Consider the following 27,652-nt stretch of genomic DNA (forward strand, 5'->3'; position numbering starts at 1 on the left):
CACCGATGTTCGCTATACTGCGCATGCGTAAAGTTCGAAATGCGCGTGCGCAAACTAGCCGCTACGATCAGAAATTTCTCTCTCCTTGAACACAGCCAGGTCGGTAGTTTGAGTGACAGTTTGAGGCGTTTGTGGGTGGTAACAGGGGAAGGTGCTTGAAAACGGGGGAGTGGAGATCCGGACGCAGGCGTGCCCAATTATGCGAACGGCGTTTTATGGGAGTGCATACGGTTTATGGGAGTGCATAATTAGCAAAGTAGCATCATGGCACATGTGACATGGGCGGTTTTTACACTGACATGATAGTAGAGCTTAAGAGAGGGTATAGTCAACCTTAAGCTCTACGACCAGTTCTGATAGATCTCGATGGTCTCGATTAATCCTTATATGGCCGGAGATGACGTGTAATGCGTACGAGAAGAAGGCTTATTTTTTTGTATTCCGGCAGCTTCCTCCCCTTGGTCGGCCAGCAGCCGATCCGAACTTAGGGACGCAACTTGCGAGGGAATCATTTACATATCCGGCCCCTTTTCCCGTACGACCGTGCGGCCGCTTCGACCGACTCTGAATGAGGTCCAGACTGCTTAATAACAATAATTGTACCCCTACTTCCATGCCCACAATCGGGCTAATCTAGTGCAGTGCGAGTACTAAGCCAGCTTGTGTTCGGGCAGCAATATGAAGACTTGCATGATTCTGGAACCTACATGTACCTGTGCCTAGAGAGACATGACCGCAGAGGGAAGAGACGTTCTTACTTAGGCTTAGTGCAGTTCCCAAAATTGGTAACACATGTACAATGGCAACCAGGCACATTTACACCTGAGAAATCATATACAGGTGGTCAGGAGCAGATACCAGTGCAGTGATGAGGTTGACGACTATGGTACTTTCATTGTGATGTAAAGTTCTATACTTTTTTTTTTTTTTCAGTTGCGCAAACATCAGCCTATTGCTGAGATTTGTGGGCATATTCAATTCATAGGCAAACGCAGGGGGGGTTTCCTTCTGCCTGGAAACCCCCCTCCCCAGCCCACAAAGTGACCACAATAGAAATAGTAATATAATAGATTGTTACTAGTGCTGCATGTTCTTCTCAGTATCACAATGAAATAATTAGCACCACCTGTGGATCTTTTAACATGTATCAGCCAGTAATAAATAACCTGTGCACCAACTAGAAGATCTGGAAAACATGCACTGTTAGAGATGCACTGCTATAGAGCCCAATATGTACATATATGTCCAGGGCAGTGCTAGGTTCTTCTGCTGCTCCTCCAGGCTCCCGGGCTTGCTCCAATAGTCTGGAATGGTGCCCACATCTAAATAAATACATTCAGCTCAGGCAGGATGTCTTACTGCCGCATCTAATAGCTTACTGTGATCATTGGTCCTGTATATGGTGGAATTAATACACACAATACACTTTGTATGACGCATATTAAAGCTGGTTAAGTACTAATTCTGCCCTCTTCATTGACTGGCCACACTCGCTCTAAACTTAAGCATTTGGAAACCCCTCTCTGGAAATCCTGCGTTTGCCACTGCAATTACGCACAGAAGCTGCCAGAACCCATGTTTATTAATTTGCTCTACTTCTCTATCGTTCCTGTTATTCCCAGTGATATAAGGACATCTTGAGGCCGATACCAATTGCACATGCTCCAGACACTTGGGGCCCAAAGACAGGAAATGCAGTCGTACGCATTTTAGTTGCATATTCACTTGCATCTGTAGGGGCTTAACTGCGCTGTAACTGGGCGTTCTCACATAGGTAATATTCAGTGACGGTGTGTTGGTGGAATTGCAGACTATGCAGCGCCACCGTTCTCGGATATATCCACTTCCTCACTGTAAATATCAGTACAGAAGAAAAATATGAATACAAAGCGACAATAAGGAAGTGGACATAGGCCCTGATTCAGAGCCGGACGCTGTGACCAGAGCGCTCGCTCTGAATCAGGGCCCACCTCCATAAATATGGAGCGTCCTCCTGGACGCTCGTATAGCTGTGGGTCACCACTCATTCAACATCGACAGCACGCCCCCTTTGATCAGACACTACGAGCGAAGGAAAGTCCTTCGCTCGTCGCGTCTCGCACATGCGCACGACGGAGCACCCTCCGTCGTGCGCATGCGCAGTGCACACCATCGACCCACTTGTGAGCGGACAGCCGCTCGCGAGTGGGTCTGAATCAGGCCCATAGTTATCACTACAGACAGCCGAGTTGCTTAACCAGATAAATGGTTTATTTGGTGTTAAATGTTGTCCGGCCATACACACTGTGAAACACTAGTTAAGATCAAGCAGAGGACCGGATTCAGACCTGCTCGCTAGGATGCGTTCGTTCGTACCTAGCCGATTGACGCATTGTGCACGTGCGTACGTATCGCACTGCGTGTGCGCGAACCAGTGTGAGAGATCGGGAAGCGTTCGCTCACTGCGCATAGACAGCCCAGCAGAGTGAGTGACAGGAGAAGCCATTTGTGAGTGGTGACAGGGGCAGGCCATTAAAAACGGGGGAGTGGAGGTGCGAACGCAGACGTACCTGAGCGTCTCAACGCCATTTCAGAGGCGTGCATAATTTATAGACAGTGTCATAGAGCACATCACCTGGCTGGTTTTTACACTGAAGTGCTCGCAGTGCTTACGGTAGGGTATGGTCAGCCACAAGCGCTGCGGACGCTTCCGATGGTACTCGACGTACCAGTGGTTACATACACTTCCTTGAGATGACATGCACAAGTGGGCGTCTTAAGACAGGCTGGTGGGCATCTGCATACACAAAACAATCGCACGCCAAGACACAGTGGGCGTGCTAATGCCTCGCCTGCCTTCCCAAATTTGCATACGCATCGTGCGAGCGGGTCTGAATGAGGCCCAGAGTTTGAGCAGAACAGGGTTTGACACACCTCACCAGCTGGTGAGTGTATATTGGATACAGGTAACAGTAAGACCGGGTAATATCTCAGGTCTTTGATGGAACTAAATGGGAGAAGTCTGTCTCCTACTGTGTCACTCTTACACAGAAACAAGATGGCATCGTACATGCGCAGTACTGAATTCGGTGGCCATCTTGGATCAGGGAATGAAGCTTTCCAGGAGGTACGCTTCCACTATCAACAAATAATTCACTCAGATTTATTATCTCGGATGATTCAGTTCTTATACAGTATATTTAATCATATTTCATGCACTCACATTTGAAAAGCTTCATATTTGCAACTAAACACAAAAGTGTGGGCAGATGCAAGTAGTTCAAGTTAAATGCTAAAACAAGTTAATGTTATCTTGCATTATCTTGCATTATCACTCCTGCATTGGTGCTGTTCACGGTTCAGAATGTGGTGAATCTTTTACACATTTTCAGCTTTAGGGGGAGATGTATCAAACCTTGGAGAGAAATAAAGTGGAAAAGACGCCCATACCACCAATCACCTTCTAACTGTCATTTTGTAGACTGTACTAGATAAATGATAGCTAAAAGCTGATAGGTTGCTATAGTCAACTTCTACACTTTATCTCTCTTGAAGGTTTGATACATCTTTCCTTTAATGAGGAAACGCCCCAGAACTTGCATTTTGTATTTTAATTTCTGTAATAATTAAAATACCTTTAATTCAAAATATAATTATGTATTTGTATGTCCCTCTACTATTTTGAGCTTTAACCACAAACTGTGGGTTCTAGCAGTGCATCCTCTGCACAATGAGCCACAAGCTCAATAACCATTGCGTCTGTCCAGACCTGCACCAGGAACGGGCCTAATGGCTGGCTGCTAGTAATGAGTTTCCGGCATCTGAGGCTCATTACCACAATTGTAGGCTTATATACTGTAAGACGCTTTCTGAACCATCATCCTGTATCTTTTATGTTCCTGGCTGATTTGTTGGTCCGATCTGTTGGGATCCGCCAAATCGTTTAAAAAATCGCTAAGTGTGTACGCACCGTAAAGGGACTTATTTATCCAAATGTGCGAAACACCATCACTAATTGTTCTTATCGCAGCAATTCATGATGACAATAAATTTCTTTTCAGTGCTATTGATCATTGATGCAGAGCCAGGACACCACTTGTGAAAAGCTGCTTTTATGGCAAATGTTTAAATCTTAACTTTCATCGTTAATAGCAACAATGAAAGTTTAAACTGCAGGGCTCCGTCCCGTGTTACTGTGCTTGTACACCCAGAGGAATCTACATGGGTCCCTCTTCTTTCAAAAGGAAAGGGTGAGCCAACACCTTTGAGCCCTATTGGGAGAAAACGTGTTATATAAATAACATTATTATTATTCATTTTCATGAGTCATTTTCCAAGCATGATAAATAGCATACAGATAGCTGTGAAATTCCGTGTGTTATAAATTGCCTTTGTATTCAAGTTAGTGATAATAAACAGCCATTTTCACATGATCAGGTTTGTTTTTTTTTGTAAATTGAGAATTTCTATGAATGTCTTTTATGATAACAAAGAAAAGAACATAAATCATCAAAACAAAACAATGTAACTTAACAAGAAGGTAAATGAGCACAGACAAATGAGTGTGACCAGAATAGACATGTCATAGAAGATACATGCAGAACATACACAAAGCTTTTACAGAGTAAGAATGGTAGCAAAAACATAACAGAGGAGTACTATTAAGCATTAATCATATGTAGGATACCACAAACCGAGGAGAAGTAGAGCGAGCCGCGAGGACAGCCACTAAGCGGAGCAATTATAGGTCAAAAGAGGAAAGCTCAGTAGCATACCTAGACAATTGCTAGAGGGCCTAGACCATGTCAAATTTAAGAGAACACTTTCTTTTGAGACACATAAAGCATTCCTGAGATATTGTAAGATTAACCAGGGCCACCCAGGAAGGAGGGGGATTGGTGGGGGTAGGGGGGAGGCATGTGAAACGATCCAAGTCCGGGCAATACCTATTCCATCTACAACTAGGAGCTAACATTTAGCTGTAAATAGAAGTACAAGATATCCACCAGGCCAAGACCAAAGAAGCAAATACGGGAGTATCCGTATCCAAGTTCCACTAACACAATTAACACGAGACCAGAATGAGGCAACCTGAGGACAGGTCCAAAGCACATGCCAGAAACCAGCAGCAGAGGCTTCCCATTTAGGACAGGCAACTGAAGACAGAGAGGAAATATGATAAATCCAATGAGGGTGATACTCAAGTGCACTGAAGTCAGTCAAGGAGGGGCACCCTGTCCTGGAGCCTGCAAGTCAATCCAAGTTGCAGCCTCACTGGGGGGATTCGAAGAAGTTAGTACAGCCTTCCAAAACCACCTGTAAATGAGCAGGGAACAACATGGAGTAGGAGAGCTGGAGATCATGCAGTCATCTCTGTACTTGGTGTTACAAGTCGTGGTCACGACTTGTCTCCTAACAATGTTGTTCCTGTTCCATCGGTTGCTAGGCGATCTGGATGCCACCGGATGTCACATGTTCTTCGCAGCATGACTTCATTGGTTTCTTCCCCCCTATTTCTGCATGCTGGCCCTGCATTGCCGCCTTTGCCGACTATAGCCTTTCTTGTGGATCTCTCGGCTCAGCTGCATGGTCAGCGCTCCTGTATTTCCCCTTGTTTTGATATCCAGCGACATCGGCATCCCAGCTGCACCGTCAGCTCCCAAGCTAGTACCGGCTTCAAGGCCGCATCTCACTACCGGCTCTCCAGCCACACCGCCGTCTCAAGGCCGCATCTCACCACCGGCTCAAAGGCCATACTACCGGCTCTCAAAGCTGCATCTCACCACCAGCTCTCCGGCTACACCACCAGCTCAAAGCCGCATCTTACCACCGGCTTTCCGACCACACTACCGGCTCCCAAAGCCGCATTGCACCACCAGCTTATAAGCCATACCACCGTCTCTCAAAGCCACATCTCCCCACTGGCTTACAAGCCATACTACCGGCTCTCAAAGCTGCATCACACCATCGGCTCTCGAAGCTGCATCTCACCACCACCTCTGCAGCCATACTACCGGCTCTCAAAGCTGCATTTCTCACCACCAGCTCTCCAGCCACACTACTGGCTCAAAGACGCATCTCACCACTGGCTTACAAGCCATACCACCGTGTCTCTCAAAGTTGCATCTCACCACTGGCCCACAAGCCATACTACCGGCTTTCAAAGCCGCATCTCACCACCACCTCTGCAGCCATACCACCAGCTCTCCAGCCACACAACCGGCTCAAAGCCACATCTCATCACCGGCTTACAAGCCATACTACCGGCTCTCAAAGCTGCATCTCACCACCAGCTCTACAGCCACACTACCGGCTCAAAGCTGCATCTCACCACCGGCTTACAAGCCATACAACCAGCTCTCAGAGCTGCATCTCACCACTGGCCCATAAGCCATACTACCGCCTTTGAAGCCACATCTCACCACCACCTCTGCAGCCACACTATCGGCTCAAAGCCGCATCTCACCACCGGCTCTCAAAGCCACATCACTGGCCTACGAGCCACTGCATCAACTCTTCTAATTATACTACCAGCTTTAACCGCATCATCGGCATTCAAAGCCACACCATCGGCTCTCATAACCGCACCATCAGCTTCTTAGCCAAACTACTGACTTCACTCCCAGTTTCCAGTATCTTCCGTGATTCTCTGGTTCCGAAGGTAACCAGTGTAAACCCCTACTACTTCGAGTAATAAGTCCAGGCGGCCACTTAAGTACCAGTGAACGTCTCCCAGTTCTTAGGGAACAGCGGGTGGCTGTTAGTGGCGGAAGACATCGCTAAGCCTGGGTTCTAGGGGTTTACATGGAACAGCCTGAGAATCCATAACACTTGGCTGAATTGGGAGCTAGACTTTTGGAAATCCTGAAATACCGCCACTCTCTGACCGTAATACTCCAAGGGGCATTTGGTCCTGGCTCGGCAAAGAACAGCATCACGGTCCTTGTAATGGAGAATTTTAGCCATAAATGTTCTTGGAGGAGTTTCAGGTGGCAGATCCTCGTGGGCATACAGTGAGCCTGTTCAATAGCAAACTGAGGAGTGAATGAGTCTCTTCCAAATCAGTCTTCAACCAGGATTCCAGAATATGCTCTGGATTTGAAGCTTTCTCAAGCAATTCAAATAAATTGATATTATTGCGGCGAAGGTGCCCTTTAGTGTCTGCAAGCTTTTGCTGGCACACCACCATCTGAGATTCCAAGAAGGTCAGCCGACCAAGGACAGGAGCAGTACGATCCCCAAGGGTGGATATATACGATTAGCAGTCTTTCCGATTCCTATCCCTCATCTTTTGCATATCTTGACGGATAAGGGACATATCAATATGTATTTCTGCCAATCGATCTGTTACCCTTTTTCCCAAAGCTGTAATGGCTTGAAAGAGCTGTTCCATAGTGACCGCAGATGGCTCAGCCACAATAGGAGAGGACCACACTCAGGGCTGGATTATAGGAGGGGTGACAGGGGCGGTTGTCCCGGGGCCCTCACACATAGGGGGCCCCCACACACTGTCCGCCATCCCTGGCCACATCAGAATTTTTTCTTTTTTCACGGAGGTCCACGAATAAGCCCCGCCCCTTTGTCATTTGGCTCCCACCCCTTTCAAAGGACCCGTGAAGCAGGTGGCCCCTTTTGGCCCCTTAAAAAGTGGGAGGCACATATAGAAACCGTTATAACTCCTACACCATTCACCTGATTTGGATGTAATTACCCTCAAATTAAATCTGAAAGTCTGCAGTTAAAGCACATCTTGTTTGTGTCATTTAAAAGCCATTGTGGTGGTGAATAGAGGCCAAAATATGACAATTCTGTCAATGTCCCAACATTTATGCACCTGACTGTATAAATATATATATATAGTGAGTGTGTATATATATTATATATACAGTGTGTATATATATATATATATATTATATATACATGTGTGTGTCTGTCTACATGTGTGTGTCACAGTGCAAACTGTAAGCTACAACGGGGCCAGGCTTAATGCGATTACACATTCCCTGTACAGCACTGCATAATATGCTTGGGCCTAAAATATATATATATATATATATATATATATATTTAAAATCAACTTTGATGATTTAATTTTTATGGGCCCCCACACGTTTGTTGCCCAGGGGCCCCCATAGACCTTAATCCGGCCCTGACCACACTGAGCCTGAGACTCCAGAACAATCCATCACAGCAGAAGCGGAATCCTGGATGGAACAGGAAAACTTTTCCAGCCTGACAGCTGCCGAGGTTTGCAACTTCTGTCTCGTGTGGTATGAATGACTGTTTACAGGCCTGGCAACAAGGGGGTTCAGAGGAGCGCAAGGTTCTAAGGTGCACAAAATGACAGAGACACTGCAGCACCTAAATTTTATATATAGACTGACTGCGCTGGCTGGCCATGCAACTAAACAAAATTAAACAATCAATTTGGCCAGGGCACCCCCATCTCCCCCCCCTCAGTACCCCCATCACCTGGTCCGTGCTGCGCATATTAATGAATGATGTCTGCCTCTGCCCTTCTGTCCCTGAGGAGTAGGAGGGGAGGGGGCAAAGTGAGGGCAGCAGGTTAGTACCAGCAATAAAAGTCTAGAGGGTAGGACTGAACAGGAGACCAGGGCTACAAGGGGAGAAGAGCAGGGAGGATGAGTATAATACCTTGCCCTCAGAAAGTTGAGTCCAGCAGGACCAGTGCCACGGAAGCAGGCAGGAAAAACAGCAGCTACAGTTACAGCAGCGGGAAACACACTGGAGCAGAGACCAGTTTCCAAGATGGCTGCAGCCGGCGGGAGGCCTGTGTATTGAGGTGCAGCCACGGGGACCAGCGGAGAAACAATCACAGGATAGCAGCTGCTAACAGGAGCCAGCTGCTATTATCTGGAGCTGCGAATCATTGGGAGAGACATCAACAACCAGAGGGGCAGCACGCAGGCAGAGTCAGAAATGGCGTCCACGACAGGAGGAGATCCCTAAGGCAGCATGATGTGGCGGAAAGAGGCACATAGGGGACCATAGGCCTTTAGAAGCACCCCCAGGAGGACAGAAAAGTTCAAGTGCACAGGCGGGGCAAGAAGACTCCTCCAGCCGCTACAGGATAAGTGCACAAGTTATGCTGGAGAGCACTAAAGGCGAGATGCATGACAAATGGCATTTTGAATGCGATGCATCCCACCACTCACCGCAAGCATAACGGCGTTTATTAACACCATATGCTTGCAGAAAATCCCAAAGGACAGTCCTCCCAGTAAGAGCTGTCCTTTGCGATAGAAGGACTTACGGGTTTATGACCCAGAAGTTCTTCTGCACATGCGTCAAGTGACGCACGTGCCACAATGGGGTGCTGGGAGGGATACAATTGGATCCCTCTCAGGGGAAGTTGCGAATAGAAGCCCATAGATTTCTAATGTTCTATTGGGCAACACCATCTTTAGATGCCCACCGCATCCAAGCACTGGAATGTATTGCATTTAGGACCTTGGTGCATATGTGGTAAGCGTACAAACCTCCAAAAATTGCCATTTTCTGAGGTTTCACCATAGCATAGGCTTTGCTGCTTCCCGCCCTTAAGGTGCCCACACACATAGCGACGTACTCACGATCCGACAATGTGTCCAATTTCCCTTGACTTATGTCTTACCAGGCCGCGCCCAATCCGGCCCCATCCCCCCCACCGACATGATCAGGTTTGATGAATAGGCCCATAAGACTATTCCTGAAATTGGAATCAGTATCTGCTGTACAAAGATCAACATTTCTGCCTCTGTACATTAGACATGCAGCCATCATTGTACCATGTCAGGAAAACTGCCCAGTTATTACTGTACTCAGTTCTGTGTCACTGTATACTATGGATAAACATTGCACTCTAAGTAGATATGACACTGACTGTTCTTTGCAATCCCTATTTGTTAAACACTTTATCTATGGAATGATTCTTCTCTATATTTTAGTGATTTCCAATATTGTTTTGCAAGTTTGTAAAACCATGTAGGTGGCAAAATCTTGTGGATTGCTGCGACCTTTAGGTTACATTGGCTAGCACGATAAAAAATCTATCATGAGGCAAGCTCCCAAAAGGTAATCTTTTTGGAACTTGATGCAGTGCTCGTAGGACCCTATTGACACATAAAGCCAAGGCATATCTCCCAACATGGGAGTTAGCAGGAGGGACACTTGTGCGCACTGGTGCAGACTTGTCAAGTTTCTGGCTGCCCCCCGTCAACAAAAAGGAGCATGGTCTAACAGCAGTGGCGTAAGTTCATCCCAGACGCCCGGAGGCAAGTTATAATTTGGTGCCCCCCTGTCACAGCCGCTGACACTGTAATGTAGCAATTTGCATGAAGACAAGGCTCTAGATAGACGAAGACAGCAGCTGATGGTCTGACATGGAGCTCTCCACTAGTGTATGGTGGTTTCTCAGGTGCCGTGAAGGGCCATGATGTTACAAGGTACATAGTTACAGCCCTAAGTGGGGTGAATATGTTGTGGACAACGAAGGAGGTGCCCCCTTCAGAGCTGGAGCCCGGCGGCAGGCGCCTCCATTGTCTCCCATAGTTCTGCCCCTGTCTAACAGGGAAGGGTGAGTTCTTGTGGCATGCCCTCATATTTATCACTCGGGGCGGGGGGGATGCTGGGCTGCCACCAGGCTTTTCCACGTACTGTGTAGATGACGTGTGCATGCATGCGCACGGCATCTATTCATCCGCTGCTCTGCGGCCCTTGGGTGGGGCAGTGGGACAGTCGCTAAAAAGCATCACTGTCCCCCCCCCCAAAGTGGGAGGTATGCAAAGCAAATACTTAAAAAATGAAGAAGGAAGTTTCCGCAAAATTACTTTAATAAATATGCCCTTAAGTCTTTGCAATATTGTAGTTTCCATTTATCTTAAATTGCACCCATTATCTAAACACAGTCTAAACACTGAGGAGGCAGCCATATTGTACTTATCTACTGAGAAGTGATGACCTGACGTCACCGAGGAGCGAGAACCTTTAAATTTCATAATTGGAAGAATCATTCTGAGAAAGACAATACAGTACCGACATTTACTTTGTTCTGTTTACTGCTGACAATAGGAAACAATGTGTCATCTTTCAGGGAAATGAAACAATTGAGAAAGTAATTAGGGGTAAAATTTACCAAGTGGCGGACTTGGCAGAATTTGGAAACTAAAAGGATCTACCGCAGATCGGGAGCGAGTTCACAGCCAAACCTCAGTATTTACTAAAGATTGTTTTGTCCTTCTGCCATTGATCCGCGGCAGTGTCCAAACTGCAGGTGTCGCCACAAAGCCGTTTTTGTAATGGCTTTGTAGCGCTGCCCAGCTACCTTGGATCCGTGCAGCCCTTTTTATTTATTTTTATTTTATAAATGTTTTTATTAAACCAATTCAGAAAAAAAAGAGGGAGCATAGGGAAATTGGCAGTCATATCCATGTTAGCAATAATCTAAATGCAAAGGAAGACTATTTTATAATTTAGTTAATATAAAAACAGTAATAACACAAATAAAGTTAAACATGCTCAGGGTGCAAGACAAGACAGATAAAAGACCGGAGGACAGGGGAGGTGGTAATGGCATACTTGCCTACCTTTAGAATTTCCTCTCCGGGAGGAGACGAAGGTGGGCAATGAGGAGGTGGGGCCGGTCTATTCATGTCATTACGTCCCACCTCTTCACTGCAAAATGCCGCGCATCCTGCATATTTAAATAGGGGATGGGGCTAAATGACAAGATTATCATAGAACTGCGTCTTTATGCCTAGCCCCCTCCTCACGGATCCGCTGATTGTGATTCTCCCCATTCTGCCCTCTTCTCTATGAAGTGGGCGAGATCCTGGAGGAAAATCGGGAGCCTCCAGCAGGTTCCGGGAGAGTAGACAAGTATGGGTAATGAGAGAAAAGGAAACATTTACAAATCAGCCAAAGCAAGGGACAGGGGAAATCAGTTAGATCCAACCAGTGCACAAAAAGAAATGGATGACAGCGCCAGGGGCGGTTCTATAATGGGTGCAGGGTGTGCAGGGTACACACCGCACACCATGCACCCATAATTTTAATACTCTGCCATCCGAGTCTCACGACAGCGCCGGTATCAGCGCTGTCAAAATAGCCTGGAAAATGGCTGCCTCTGCCATTTTCCCAGCATTTTGCGCATGCGCAGTAAGGAAAACACCAGGAAAATGGCCACGACGCCATTGTCCCGGTGACCTGCACATGCGCTGTAGACTCTTGGTGCACTCTAGTGCCCAGAGCCACTCTGCTCAGTGCGCTTACGGCCGCCGGAGAGAGAGAGATGAGGGGGCCCTGGACAGAGACTGCACACGGGCCCCCTCCTCTCTTGAAACGCACCTGGACAGCGCATGTGTTATACATTTAATATAGAAAAAATAATACCAGCATCAACTCCCATTAGGGTATATAGTATATACTGAAAATAGTATAACACATGCACCGTTATCCATTTCTTTTTGTGCTTTAGTACTCTCCCTGGGTGACTACCATGGTTATACGACAGCATTTAAACAACAGTGTGTTTATTGATTGAACATACCTATTTAGATAACAGTTTTTAAATACCTACCTGAAGTGACTCTACGCATTTTATCTATATACTTAGTTACTTAGAACCAACCAATGCCTTTTTTTATTGTGTTTAAAAATAGAAATATAAAAAAATGCATTGCACTAGAACGTCACCATAGCTGGCAGTGGGAGAAAATGGGGGGGCAGGCAAATAGCATAGGATCCCATTGCCATAGTGCCGTAGTGGGGATGTAATCCTAGAGTGGACATTCAAAACAAATGCACCAACTTCCCTAGGATAAATCAGCACATCTAGGATGGTATGTTTATATATTAGTAAAACTATGGGTTTTTTTTTACTGGCGCACTACAGATCCCAGAAAACCTTGACATGCTCAATTTTAATGAAGAGCTAGCATGCCCTGGCATCCAGAGCCCACTGGAATCTGCAGTGCACCTGTGAATAAATAAAATAAACCCAGTACATATACACATACACAGAATATTTGAATGATTTATTGATGAAAAGACACCCAAACACAGCACCCTTTGACCGATATACAGTATTACTTACATGTATTTGCATCTTGGCCTAACTCCGTTTCACATGGCAGATGGGGTATTCATAGCACTGTCTAGTCATGTACAGCTATTACTAAAGCATACGCAGGCGGCCATTTGTTGTGTACTGCGCGTGCATATGCAGTACATCGCAGTGCTCGTGTGCAAAGGCACCACTGCGATCGCACTGTAATCACGGAGACCATGCAGAGTGATTGACAGGCGGCGAGCGTTTGGGGGTGGTGACAGGGGGCTGGATGGAGAAATGCAGGCGTGCCTGACCGTTTGAACGCCGTTGAATGGGCGTGCATAAATTAGCCAGTGCGATTGCTTGAGTACTCGCTGTGTACAACGAAGTTTGCAATTTCTAAGTAAGGTCAGGGCTGCTTCTACGTGAGGGGCTGATGGTACTCAAAGTTACCGATGTTTATGGAGGTTTGCAAAGTATTACAGATGTGAGATAGTGGTAGTGGGAGGCAGTGGGCGTCTCTATGCTGGTAGTGCGACGGCATTGTGATAGCATTCATTAGCAAATTTTCGCAGCAGACTTGCGTGCGATTACGGCGCTACGATGGCAGTAGCGATCCATGATGAATCAGGCCCTGTATTTTTTAAGATTTACTGCTACACCTATTGGCAAAAGCCATTTATACTGTAGTTTTACTACTGTGTTCATTTACTACTGTGCACTCCAGGAGTAAAGAAGACGCTTACACAGCCCATTCAGTACTGGACGCATTTAATATATATAGGGGCCTAGTCATCAACACTAAAATAACGTTTCTTAGGACATTTTCCTTAAATACCATTATTTTAGTATTCGTGAAGTATCTTAACACAGGAGATATCACTGATTAAGTCCCCTGTATTCATTTCCACACTTCCATACATTAGTATGGGGATATGGAAATTATGGTATTCATCAAATTCCGAAAATTATGTATTTTCGGAATTTGATGGAGTTACTATCCGCCACTGTGAGGTGACAAACAGGGGCGCCGAGAGGGGGGGGAGCAGATACAAATGGCCCGTGCTTCCTGAGGGGCCCGGCAGGGACCTGGGTCCGCCGCCGCCCCCCCCCCTCCCTCACAGCAGCCCAGAACACAGCGTGTGCTGAGCTGCAGTGGGAGACTGCTCGTGGTTGCTGAGCGACAGCCACAGCAGTCTCCTATGCCTGTGGGGGGAAGCGATCACACTGATCATGTCCCCAATGGCATTTTCGCTGGGCTGAGGGGGCTCAGAGCGCCCCCCTCGCCAGCGTGCAGCGCCAATTCGCGGTGCAGAAAATCAGTTTTTTCTTTCTCCGAAGTGGGTGTGGCCACGCCTCCCGCGATTAGGCCATGCCCCCTGTTACTCGGGCCCGCCATGGCTCTTGGTGGGCCTGGTGGTGAATAGCAGGTGACACTTACCTGCTTCCAGCTGGTGAGGTGCCCCGGCATCTTCCTCCAGCGCTCTGGTCCATACTGTGGTCAGCTGGGAGAACACTTGTCAGAGCACACACCAGAGCTGGAGGCGCTGCAGCGGGCAGGTAAGTGCGGGACAGGGGGACACAAAATGACCGCAGCTGTAGGTAGTGCTGTGCATGCACTGCTTCCAGCTGCGGTAAGTTAGTGTAGACAGGGAAAAGTATCTATTTCCCGAAAAGCTGTCATCGCAAAAATGACAGCTTTTCAGAATAGATAGTTATGGAGAGGGGGAATGATGAATTCCTCCGGTAATTAGGTAGAACCATGCGAGTTCTAAACCTAATTACCTTCATCGAATTTTAAGTTATGATGAATAGGCCCCGCAGTCAGCTCTGCATATTAAGAAAAAAAAAAACTTTTTTCATGTTGCATTGTATACTTGCAAGGTAGGCGCAAATTCTGCCCAGCTCATCATGAGCCCCTCAATGTCCACTGAGGTGGGAGGGTCTTGTTGGAGCAATTTGCATTATTATTACATCCCCCCACCCCACCCTGCTGCCCACTGCATAGGACAGTACAGTAATGTGGGCTGTACACCTACGGCCCACTATCCCGTTCTGCCAATGCCGATCCAAAACGTTGATTGGTGGACAACGATGATTGGCGATTCGTCTAGGAATCCGGGAAATTCAACATGCTAAAAATCCCGATTCCAACAATTTTTGGGTCAGAATTCGGGAATCGAGATTATCCAACATATTGGATTTCTCCAATGCCCCAACCCCTTAAGTTTCCTTCAATTGTCCCATAAAGTTCCTTCAGGGACAGTTGCCAGCTGGCTGTCAGCCTGGGAGGACTTCCAATAATCCCTGAGTCTCCCAAACATTCTGGGATATTGGGCAACAATGTCATTCACTCACCTAACCAGGGTCAGGGCTCTGATAATTGATAATACTAAGTACCTGTTGTATACAACATAATCAGGGATGCCGAGCAGGGCGGGAGAGGGCACCGAATTCCCAGGCCCAAGCCTGCTGGAGGGACGCGTGGGGGCAAATGTCCCCCTTCGCTGTGCGCCGCAACAGCAGCACATAGTATTTTACATTCTCTTCTTTTTTTCAGAGGGGCCGTGACCACACCTCCTCTATTTGGCCATGCTCCCTTAGTATCACCCTGGCCCCGTGGATGTCTCAACGTCCCTGAACATAATAAAAAAAGTGACAGGCGAAGTGACAGGCTATGGATACTAAGATACAGAAGCAAGAGTTAAAAAAAATACCTGCAGTTCCAACAACAAATCTATATAGATTAAAAAACATTGTGCAAAATTAAATTTATACAATAAAAACAACTATAGCCTTTAAAACATATCTGAATATATATTTAAATAATATAAGCTTGACGACGATGTTCATGGGTTGCGTATGACAACGTGTATGTAAAAAGTTGAGTAGCCTCACCTGAAATGAGCCTGGTTACATCCAAAATGCACACAGATTGTATGGCTCAGGCCATGTTTTGTGACGCTTAGGGGTATGACCGAATTTGTCCCACTTTTACATTAGAGATTGTTGGTAGGTATGCAAGTTGTCATTGTTCTGAATCTGTATATGTCCCACTGTGGCTGGAGGCTGACCACACGTGTTTAAAATATTTGCTACGGCGCTGAAAGGGTTAACCCCCTGTGCTGCGGCGTCATATTTAAAGAGACAAAGGGCGCTTGGCGCCATGTTTAAATGTATTACCGGCGCTAGGCGCCGAGTGTTTAAACATAAATACGTATTCAAGATGGTATGTGCAGCACTGAGCCAGGACATGTATTTAAAATGTATGATTTTAAATGTAAACTGGTTTTAAATGCACTTATAAGGAATGTATAAGTTGTTTTGTTTTAGAAGGCTGTAACATTTAAGTCAAAAGGCCTGAGACTATCTTCTGTGTGTGCGCATTTCTGGGGGAAAAGTTTGTTTTTTCATGATTGTTGCAGAAACAAGATGCTAATTGTCATTCCCTTAGCAGGAGGACTGATGAATAGAAAGGTTTGACTGGAAGTTCTGTGTGTAAAGGTGTGACTAGTGTCATATAGCCAAACACTTGATGTACAGAACTTCCTTTGAAAAGACAATCTGTTGTTAAGAACCTTTTGGATGTCACTGAATGTGTTAAGGTTGGAAATGCCAAACTGATTGATAAGGATGAATGTCATTTCATTTCCTGTGAAATGTTATATCAACATTTTAGGAGACAGTATAATGTATGATAAATCAGTTTGTGTATAAAGTTTGGGTGGTGGATTAGGAAGGAGGATATTGAGTGACTCCTTTGAATTGTAATATGTTGTTAATTTATGTTTTCTGAGATAGCCTGATTGGCTAGAAGGAACACAATGTGGATTTGCCCCCCTGTGATGTTGTGTGTAAGAATGACATAAAAAGAGGGACTGTGAGCCCTGTATGTGTACAACCCTGTAACTTCTTTGAGGAGAAGAGCTGCTGATAAGATTCCTGTATGTGGTACATCTTTGACAATCCTTTGTGGAGGAGACCTGCTGTTTTGATTCCTGTAACATCTTGTATGCTGATTATTTCCCTTCAATCCGAAGGGAGGGTCTTTTTTAAGACTGAGAGCAATAAACACTTTTGCCTTTAAATTCTACTACATCTGTATCCTGCGACCAACAGAATTGCGCAAAACGCTATTCTGTTCTCCAGCTGTTCTGGGTAAGAGCTCCGTGACTCCAAGTTCAAGCCCTCTGCCAAGCTACCGTGCAAACTTGGTCCATTGCGAGGGATCAGGTGGGAACAGCTGACACCAAACAGGAGGTGTGTCCGCAGTTAGTCGACGCATACACAGCAGAAGCGGTTCCAGGTGCCGACGTAGGAGCCTGAGTGTACCTAATAAGCGGTTCCAAACGCCTATGGTAGAGTTTGGTGGTGGCAGCATCGTTAAATGCCCACAGCGCAGTGGGTGGAGTCAGTGACAGGCGGTCACTGACGGTGAGTGGAAGTCCAAAAGCGCTAACCCGTGACCAGGGACAGCCTAGGCGAAAGGCGTCCGGTCACATCTGGTGGCATAGCGGTGGGATAATCCCAGGCGGCTTTTCGGTCACCTGACGAGAGAAGCCGAGTTACTCAGGAGAGGAGTAACTGCAGTTCAGGAGAACGCGCAGGATGGCTGATTACAGCGGAATGTCCAAGAATGATCTTGAGATGGTGTGCCAGGAAAAGGGCATTTCACTCCCTTACAGTGCAACCGCAAGCGACATGAGGAAGGCATTCAGGGGCTGGATGGAGTTGCATCAGACGGAGGTGGAAAGTGCGGCCAGTGTAACAATGGACGCCCCTCAGAACGTGGTGAGAGCAACAAGTCCCGCCCCCTCTTGCAGCAGTTATGTTTCCCAGCATGGCAGGGATCCCAAAGAATGGATACCCTAGCGGAGCGGCTAGCGGAATTGGGAGAAAAGGCAACGGAACAAGAACGTATGCTAATCATTCGGATGTGGCATGACGAGCGGGCACCACGGGCCGTGGTACCCCGAACACCGTTGCAGACTGCTGTACCCAGATCAGGACGCATACAGTTTGCCAAGTTTGCAGACAGTGATGGGGACAGTGATGGACATTTGCAAGTATTTGAAAGGACTTGTAAACTACACGATTTACCCAAGCAGGAGTGGGTCAGACACCTAGTGCCCACACTGCACGGAGAGGCCCTGGAGGCCTATCGAGGAGTGGCCACCGAGGACTGCGGTGACTATGACGAAGTCGTAAGGGCCCTCCTACAGCGATACTTTGTCACTCCTGAGTCCTACAGGAAAAGTTCCGGGACTTGCCCAAGAACCCTACCAGCACCCATGAGCAGTTCGCCACCCAGCTGAGGCAGTACGTGGTGAAGTGGGTGAAGGGATCTGGTGCCACTGCCTGGGATGCACTGATTGATCTGCTATGCCAAGAGCAGTTCTACCGCAGGTGCGCCCCAGAGGTGAAGGAGTGGGTGCTAGACCGGGAGCCACCCAGCTTGAAGATGGCGGCCCAGTTAGCAGACAAGTATGTGGCAATTCGGCCACAAGGGCAGAAGTGCCCAACTAGCAGCTGACCCCAATGGACTGTACAACCAGGGGAACACCCCTCTTCTGCTCATCACCCCCCAAAGCGGGCATCCTCCAACCCGGGTGCTCTTGGCCAGCAATCGCCCCGCCCTGTCCCTGCAAATCATCAGAGACCACCGGGGCCCCGACTGGTCAAGAAGTGTTATGACTGTGGGAAAATCGGACATCTGAGGATGAACTGTCCCACACCCCAAGCACCCCAGACTCGTGCCCCAAATCCGAGTGCTGGAACCAGGCTTGCTTGCCTGACCAGGGGAGGTGAGCCCAAAGAGACTGTTCCTACTCCAGCTAGTCCAGTGGAGTGTGAGGAGAATCAGGTGGACTTTACGGAGAGAGTCACCTGCATGACCAAGGGGCCACCCAAAAATATGTGGCAGCACCTGCAGATAGTCCAAGTGGGGCCCCTGCAGGGACAAGGATTAAGAAACTCTGGGTCCTCAATCACTGTTGTGAGCTCCCAACTTATTGATCCTGCTGCAGTACTGCCAGGTCGCACTGCCAAAGTGACCGTGGCAGGCGGAATGGAGCAAGAGGTACCTGTGGCGAGAGTCTACCTTGACTGGGGAGCTGGCCCAGAGTTGAGGGAAGTTGCCGTCATGGATGGCCTTCCAACTGATGTGGTCCTGGGGAATGACCTTGGTGGTGGAATCGTTACCACGTTTGCTGACGCCATCGCCCGTAGTCAAGTTTCCAGATCACAGTCTACATCAACTACACCAGAACAACCCAGCCCAGAGGAAAAGACCACAGCGGCTAGACCACTGCCAGCACAGCCTACCACAGCATCAACCAGCCCAGAGGAAAAGATTACAGCGGCTAGATCAGCACATCTACCCAGCATGCCTTTTGCCTCTGGTATGCCTACATCCCTTAGCAACGCAGAGGATGTTGGTTCCGGCTCGTTGGATCCTGTGAGGGTGCCCAGTGATGCTCCTGTCCCTAGTGGTTTGCCAACTCCGGCGGTGAGTATGAATGACCACACTGACTTCCCTTTGACTGACCTCAACCAAACTGACCCTAGCGATCCCAACCCATATCCCCCTGTAGACTGTCCCTACTTAGAAGGAAGTGAGGGCCCCAGACAGGAGTTCAGGGAAGCTCAACTTGCTGACCCATATCTGGAAGGCATATCGTGCCAAGCTGGCAGCGGCCTTTCAGGGATAGCGGCAGTGAGTGTGACCTGGTGGGAAGGGTTAAGGTACAGGATAGCCAGGAAGGAAGAAGGGGATAGGCCAGTTAGGGAGCAAGGTCCCCTGCTTGTTCCAAGTAGATCGGGGAAGACACACAGCTTACCCGTGGTGGATTCCACACGGAGCTCAGAGGCTGATGATCTGTCCGCCATCACTACGGAACAGGTAGCGGACGAGGTGGTGAGAAAAGGCCTAGGTGACAGGGTAGGTTCCCCTAGTCATAGGTCGTTGGAGGAGGATGGTAGGGCAGGTCTGACAGGTAGCGCAGACAGATGCCCAGTGGAGGTGACAGAGGTGCAGTGCCTGGGGTATAGAGTGGGGGGAGACAGGTGTAGGCCCAGACCCGTGGGGGTGGAGGCAACTAGAAACTATCCCCGTCCCACAACCCCAAGACAGGTACTGACCTCAGAAACTGTAAGGCCCTACGGACGAGTTGTCCCTGACATTAGTGCTGTAGTGACAGCCCTTACAGAGTTGACCAGGGAGGGACTTCCCAAGTCAGTGGACTGGATACCCGCTTGTGAGTTGGCATTCCAGTCATTGAAGGAGGCTCTGATACCTGCTCCAGTGCAGATGGCGCAATTTCAGGACCAGGACATTGTGGTACGAACTAATGCATCATTGCACGGACTGGGAGCAGTACGGAGCCAGAAGGAGCCATATGGGCAGGAGCACCCTTTGGCTTGTTTGAGCAGGGTACTACTACGGTGGGAGGTGGGGTATGCCAGAATTGGAACACAGTGGTTGGCAATTGTTTGGGCATTGGACCACCTTCGGCACTATGTGTGCGACTGGCCCCCCAAAAGGGAGACTGGCAGACTGTTGTGGTGGAGCATTGGACTTCAGTGTGACTATTTGGACATTGTGCACAGACAAGGAAAGGCCCACTGCAATATGGATGAACTGTCACAGCCGGAGCCAAAGCCCCCCAAGTAGCTTCCCTGAACCCCCCAAGAGACTGCAGGACCAGGAGCCAAATCGTTGGGACATGGCCCTCTGGTAGCCCGCTTGAGGGGGGGGGGGGAGAAGTGTGGCTGGAGGCTGACCACACGTGTTTAAAATGTTTGCTACGGCGCTGAAAGGGTTAACCCCCTGTGCTGCGGCGTCATATTTAAAGAGACAAAGGGCGCGTGGCGCCATGTTTAAATGTATTACCGGCACTAGGCGCCGAGTGTTTAAACATAAATACGTATTCAAGATGGTATGTGCAGCACTGAGCCAGGACATGTATTTAAAATGTATGATTTTAAATGTAAACTGGTTTTAAATGCACTTATAAGGAATGTATAAGTTGTTTTGTTTTAGAAGGCTGTAACATTTAAGTCAAAAGGCCTGAGACTATCTTCTGTGTGTGCGCATTTCTGGGGGAAAAGTTTGTTTTTTCATGATTGTTGCAGAAACAAGATGCTAATTGTCATTCCCTTAGCAGGAGGACTGATGAATAGAAAGGTTTGACTGGAAGTTCTGTGTGTAAAGGTGTGACTTGTGTCATATAGCCAAACACTTCATGTACAGAACTTCCTTTGAAAAGACAATCTGTTGTTAAGAACCTTTTGGATGTCACTGAATGTGTTAAGGTTGGAAATGCCAAACTGATTGATAAGGATGAATGTCATTTCATTTCCTGTGAAATGTTATATCAACATTTTAGGAAACAGTATAATGTATGATAAATCAGTTTGTATATAAAGTTTGGGTGGTGGATTAGGAAGGAGGATATTGAGTGACTCCTTTGAAAGATAGCCTGATTGGCTAGAAGGAACACAATGTGGATTTGCCCCCCTGTGATGTTGTGTGTAAGAATGACATAAAAAGAGGGACTGTGAGCCCTGTATGTGTACAACCCTGTAACTTCTTTGAGGAGAAGAGCTGCTGATAAGATTCCTGTATGTGGTACATCTTTGACAATCCTTTGTGGAGGAGACCTGCTGTTTTGATTCCTGCAACATCTTGTATGCTGATTATTCCCCTTCAATCCGAAGGGAGGGTCTTTTTTAAGACTGAGAGCAATAAACACCTTGCCTTTAAATTCTACTACATCTGTATCCAGCGACCAACAGAATTGCGCAAAACGCTATTCTGTTCTCCAGCTGTTCTGGGTAAGAGCTCCGTGACTCCAAGTTCAAGCCCTCTGCTAAGCTATTGTGCAAACTTGGTCCATTGCGAGGGATCAGGTGGGAACAGCCGACACCAAACAGGAGGTGTGTCCGCAGTTAGTCGACGCATACACAGCAGAAGCGGTTCCAGGTGCCGACGTAGGAGCCTGAGTGTACCTAATAAGCGGTTCCAAACGCCGATGGTAGAGTTTGGTGGTGGCAGCATTGTTAAACACCCACGGCGCAGTGGGCGGAGGTAGTGACAGGCGGTCACTGACGGTGAGTGGAAGTCCAAAAGCGCTAACCCATGACCAGGGACGGCCTAGGCGAAAGGCGTCCGGTCACACCCACCTTTTCACACAAATGATGTGTCCCAAGTACAAATAATACAATTGTACTACACCCCAGACACTCATCTGGCTATTCCCACATTTTCCAGTACACTATTTGCCAATGTTATATAGACAAACTAAAATATATATGATAGGAAGAATCACAGGTTCAACCCATAAGAGTTACCACAGAATGTAAATACATGGTATTACTTACAGCCAACACTCGGGTCATATAGAGTACATCCGGCTGCCATCTTTTCTGTCTGGCAGCAACATCTCCACCGTCCCTCTACCCAGAAGTTGGGGTGATACTTGGGTAGGAGACAGTGGTTTTCCTTGGTCACTGTATAAATATTAAAAATGTATGTTAGATACATTAGATGAGAACTAAAACTTATGCTGGCCATATACTGTCAGATGAAACTCAACATCAATATCACACACAGAAGAAAAGCAGAGCGTGATCTATCATTGGTGCACAAAAAAAATAAAATAAATAAATTAAAATGTAAATTATTATCTCTTTAAACATCAGAGAAATATTAAAATGAAGAAGAAAGTGAAACAGAAAAGAACATATGTGAATACAAATTCCTAGAACCAATGTGTGCCTGTTTATCTTATTGATAAGTGCGCCTTCTGTCTGTCCATATAAAGCAATAAATCAGTGCGACTTTTCAGGGCCTGATAGACGCTAATGTAATCGAGTTGAGATTTCGCATAGAACGCAGCTGCAAAAATATCGTGACTCCAACTGCTGCCTTTTCATCTGCCTCCGACATTGCGTACCTGCGTCTACATCGGTAACGACGAAAATCGGACAGCCATGCGGCCATTGCGGCAGGTCTGATTTGTCTCAAAAACTGCAGCTCTCCTCGCATGCAGAGAGGCCTCAGGCTACTAAAGCAATCACATTGATTAATTTATGCACGCCCACGGAATGATGTCAGACACGCCTGCGTCCACCTAACCCCCCACGTTACCACCCCCAAACGCTGACCACATGACTTTTACTTTGCGAATAATTCCTATGTGCGTACATAAACACAAAGTGATCACAACATGTGTGCCGTGTGACTTACTGTACATGCATACGCAATGGCAAATAATCGCCCGATCTGCATAAATCGCAGAATTGTGTCCGCTGCTAAATCAGACCCACTATACGTTATAATAATCGTCTACAGCCATGGCCAAAAGTGGGCTCACATCCTCCAAGAGCATCCAAGAACAGTTTGGCCTTTTCCAGCATGATGGAGCACCTTGCCATAAGGCAAAAGTGATAACTAAGTGGCTCGGGGAACAAAACATCTATATTTTGGGTCCATGGCCAGGAAACTCCTCAGACCTTACTCCCTTTGAGAACTTGTGGTCAATCCTCAAGAGGCGGGTGGACAAACAAAAACCCACAAATTCTGACAAACTCCAAGCATGGATTAGGCAAGAATGGGCGGCCAACAGTCAGTATGTGGCCCAGAAGTTGAATGACAGTATGCCAGGGCAAATTGCAGAGGTCTTGAAAAAAAAAGGGTCAACACTGCAAATATGTCATTGTCAATAAAAGCCTTTGACACTTATGAAATGCTTGTAATTTTACTTCGGTATACCACAGTAACATCTGACAAACAGGTCTAACAACACTGAAGCAGCAAACTTTGTGAAAACCAATACTTGTGTCATTCTCAGAACTTTTGTCCATGGCTAGTAGTTTATTATGAAGAACATGTAGAACAGAATGGAGCATTGAAAGCTAATGTATGGTAGTATTGGATTCATAATATTTTTTTAGTATAGCAGGTTATACTGTAGTAAACTGCTGTGATGATCACACTTGTGTCCCTGTAATTAGCTCTGTTCATCAGAGCACAAGAAGCTTTCGGGTTGTGTTCGGGGTGAGGCTATGATGAGGGGATTCCCTACACCACGGCCCCGAACCTTCCACCTTTACCTGCTCTCTGAGATCTCCAAAGATTGCCAAGTGTGAGGGTATTCTCTCAAACAAATGAGTGTTGTTTGATCACCATAGGGTGTGGCATGGGCATGTACACGTGGGGCAAGCTGCCTTGTGGCTAATTGACTCGACACTTTACAGTAAAATTACATTTTGTAATAGTACTGTCTACAAGTTAATACTGGAAAACTAGTGGGTTTAGTACATTATCACAAAGTCAACGTGAGAATGACGATATGGTTGTAATGTTGAAATTGAACATGTTGACATGTTCATAATGTCAACATAAACCATGTCAACATTAACCATGTTGACACTGTTGTAATGTCAGCATTGTTAAAATATTTTTGAAATATCGACAATGTCTCTTTTTTTACATAATTCTCTCCCTAACAATAATCCTAATGGAAATATTGACATTCCCGATGTTGACAGTCTGTCAACATTTTGTAGGTGTTGACAATAATAATGTCAACAGTTTAACCATGTCGGCATTATTAATATCAACCTTCTGCTGTCAACATTGTGTAGGTCAACATTCTGATCGGTGATATTCTGACTGCAAACCAAATTAGCATATTACCTTCTTTTAGCGCTAGCACCCATTGCTGCCGACTCTCCTTGTCTGGAGCGAAGATGTATAGAAAATAATTATCATGGAGGACCTGAGGAGAGACAGGAGAGTCAATTATTAATGAACTGTTAGGCGGTAAATAAATAAAGACATAGAAATTCACATTTTGGCTATATACATTTACTGTTGTACATTGCATGTGACTAGAAATGAGTGACATTTTCAAAACTGTTCTGAGACATATACACTGCACATTTGGTTGTAAAATCTTAAGTGTTCCCATACTGTTTGTTTCTCTTGTGAGCAGTGCTTAAGGTGGTCCCAGAGAAGTAGTGGAACCCTCGGCGTTTTTTCAATAAAGGGTCAGCGAGCATAGAAAAAAAAGGGACGTGGTCTCAAAAGAAAGGGGCGTGGTCACACTATAGCATTCCCAATTCAATTTACACCACACAGTAGCACAATCTTATTCACATTACATCGCACATAGGCGCACATAGGCCCTGATTCAGAGCCGGACGCTCTGACAGAGCGCTCGCTATGAATCAGGGCCGTCCTTCTTAATTTTTAGAGCGGCAAGCTGTGGGTGACCACCCACAGCTATAGCGAGCGGCCAGGAAGATGATCACGATGGTCAAGACCATCGCAACCATTGGGCTTGCGACGAGACCCTTGTGGTAGGGTCTCGTTGCCGCAAGCCCTGGAGTGCTTTCGGCTCTATCAGAGCCGAAAGCACTCCTACTGACATCACTTGTGATGTCAGTGGGGCCGGCCCTAGACGGTAAGCGTTCCCATGGGAACGCCTCCGTCTGGGCAGCCACGCCCCCGGCACGCCCACCTGCTGTCACTCAACATCGACAGCACGCCCCCTTTGGTACGAGACCCGGAGCGACGGCTTGATATGATTTACTGCCGGGCACATGTTAATGTAAACTCTCTCCCTTTCTGTCTCTTGATAACAACCGTTTCACGTAGATTGTTGGTTATGGTATTGTTAATATAAATTATTCGTATATATTGTTCTATGATTATTTTACACCAACGGTCTATATGCAAGACACTATAATAAAATAAAATAATATAAAATAACAAAATAAAATTAAATAATATAATAAAACAATCAATCTGCATGAATGTTTATATGTATGCACATGCATTATGTTTACACACACATTAGCTAATTGATAATAACGTAAGGTTATCCTATATGTTTATAATAGAGGTATCTAACATGTAGTTAATTATCCATTTGTATGTAGAGCATATATTATTGTGATGTACTCTTTATAATATGAGAGAGTCTGTAATTATTGGATGACTGTAGAGAGTGCTATTGTAGTATAATTAGTATAAGTAATAACCTCATTTTTTGAAAGTTATATTATTAAAGATCATCGTTTGATGCAGTTATTCTTATTCTTATTTATTTACTATTAAACTATTAGATATTTAACTCTTTTGAAATTAACATCTAAATATATGGTAATACATACCCAAAAGGGGTTAATTCAATAGCACTCTCTCTATCAATGAATATATGATATTATAGGATCTCTTTAAGTCTATTCTAACCTTTTAAATTCTCAATTCTAATTGTATTTTAAACTCCTTCATAAAGAGAAACAAATAATATGTATAAATAGATACTTAGGATCTATAAATAACGAGGTTCGTTAGTTTTTCTGGTTAGAATACTACCAACACATGTTTTCAATTATTTTAATTAATTAATTAATTATGCCAAACTGGTTACCCTGGAGGATAAATAGAGCTTGAGGCAGGCAATACTTACACCTTGACAAAGACGCCAGAACAGCGTTGAAATGCGTAGGTGATTCCCCTGCCAAGATTTCCTGATTGCTGCAGAGATCTATTAAAGGACACATTGCCATTTACAGCCACTTTTAAGCATGGATGCTTTCAGGGTATTATCCCTTGATTAAACCTACAGGTTTATTTCCACCTGCCGCTTCACTGAAAAGCCGGTTACACCATCTGCTGACTAGCCCACGTGATTTTCTCTCCTGCATTTGGACATTCCTACCAGCGTTTTATCACTCCTCCACTTCGGGATCTCTGCTGGGTGAATTCCTCTTTAACCTCACAGAGACCCGTCATTCCTGCGGAAACCACACGGAGATCCAGGCTCCCGCAATAAGGTTGAGCCCTACTAGTGACACCGTGAACCCCGCTGGTCCAACAGAGGACATCTACAAATTACGGCACATATACCTATCCCCCCCTGCTACCAACGGGGGCGGCTGCCGGACGAGGATTCCAGTGTCCCCAATCAGGACAAATTCTGCTGGTTCAGGAGATTCACGGAGATCCAGGCTCCCTTCAATCAGGTTTGAGCCTTCAGTGACATCGGAACTACTCAGTTTGCTCATAAGGATTTTGGCTGTCAGTGCTATTCAAATCCTTTTCTATGGAAGTATACTTCTTCAATTTTCCGATTGGCTGGCAAGTATATATATACCTTTTGAACTTGTTTTTAAATACATCAGAAACCACACAGACTCTAAGTGAGTCGCAAGACTATATACTCTGCAACAATTTGTGTTTTTAATGTTTATTTTAAAACATGTACTAATAGAGGCATAATATATGTTTTGATACATTTTTGACAATAAATATTATACAAAACTAACGAACCTGTTACATTGTTTACACAACCTGATTTTTCCAGCTGCTTCTTCTATTTTATGTTTTTCTGACTATTGGGATTGACTAACCCTATCAGCTGTGAATTATAGGCTGTGGTATCCACTCATTAAGCGCCAGGTACTTTATCCATTTTACAGCTCAGTTTGCTCTACTGATTCTAACCATAGGGTGGTAATTTCTCCGATCTCAAGGTCTTCACATTTCAGACAGAATGAGTATTTCACTGTGTAGACAGCCATGACCTTGATCCACAAATACTTGGTCTAATG

General features: G+C 46.1%; 1 protein-coding gene across 2 annotated transcripts in view; it reads right to left on the bottom strand.

Moving 5' to 3' along the window:
- The window catches only part of ITK (IL2 inducible T cell kinase), a 103,335-nt gene that overhangs the window by 50,713 nt on the left and 24,970 nt on the right, over window positions 1-27,652 (bottom strand). The window contains exons 3-5 of one of the 2 annotated variants that reach the window (XM_088479019.1): window positions 24,729-24,810; window positions 22,418-22,537; window positions 10,170-10,184 (exon numbers count right to left, since the gene is read on the bottom strand). In XM_088479019.1, the coding sequence (XP_088335145.1) occupies window positions 10,170-10,184; window positions 22,418-22,537; window positions 24,729-24,810 (217 nt within the window). Of the gene's footprint in view, window positions 1-10,169; window positions 10,185-22,408; window positions 22,538-24,728; window positions 24,811-27,652 lie in introns of both variants that reach the window. The other variant, XM_088479020.1, reaches the window with a different exon arrangement.

Source organism: Taudactylus pleione, unplaced genomic scaffold (genome assembly GCF_031769625.1).
Source record: "Taudactylus pleione unplaced genomic scaffold, aTauple2 ptg000225l, whole genome shotgun sequence".
Classification (NCBI taxonomy): Eukaryota; Metazoa; Chordata; class Amphibia; order Anura; family Myobatrachidae; genus Taudactylus; species Taudactylus pleione.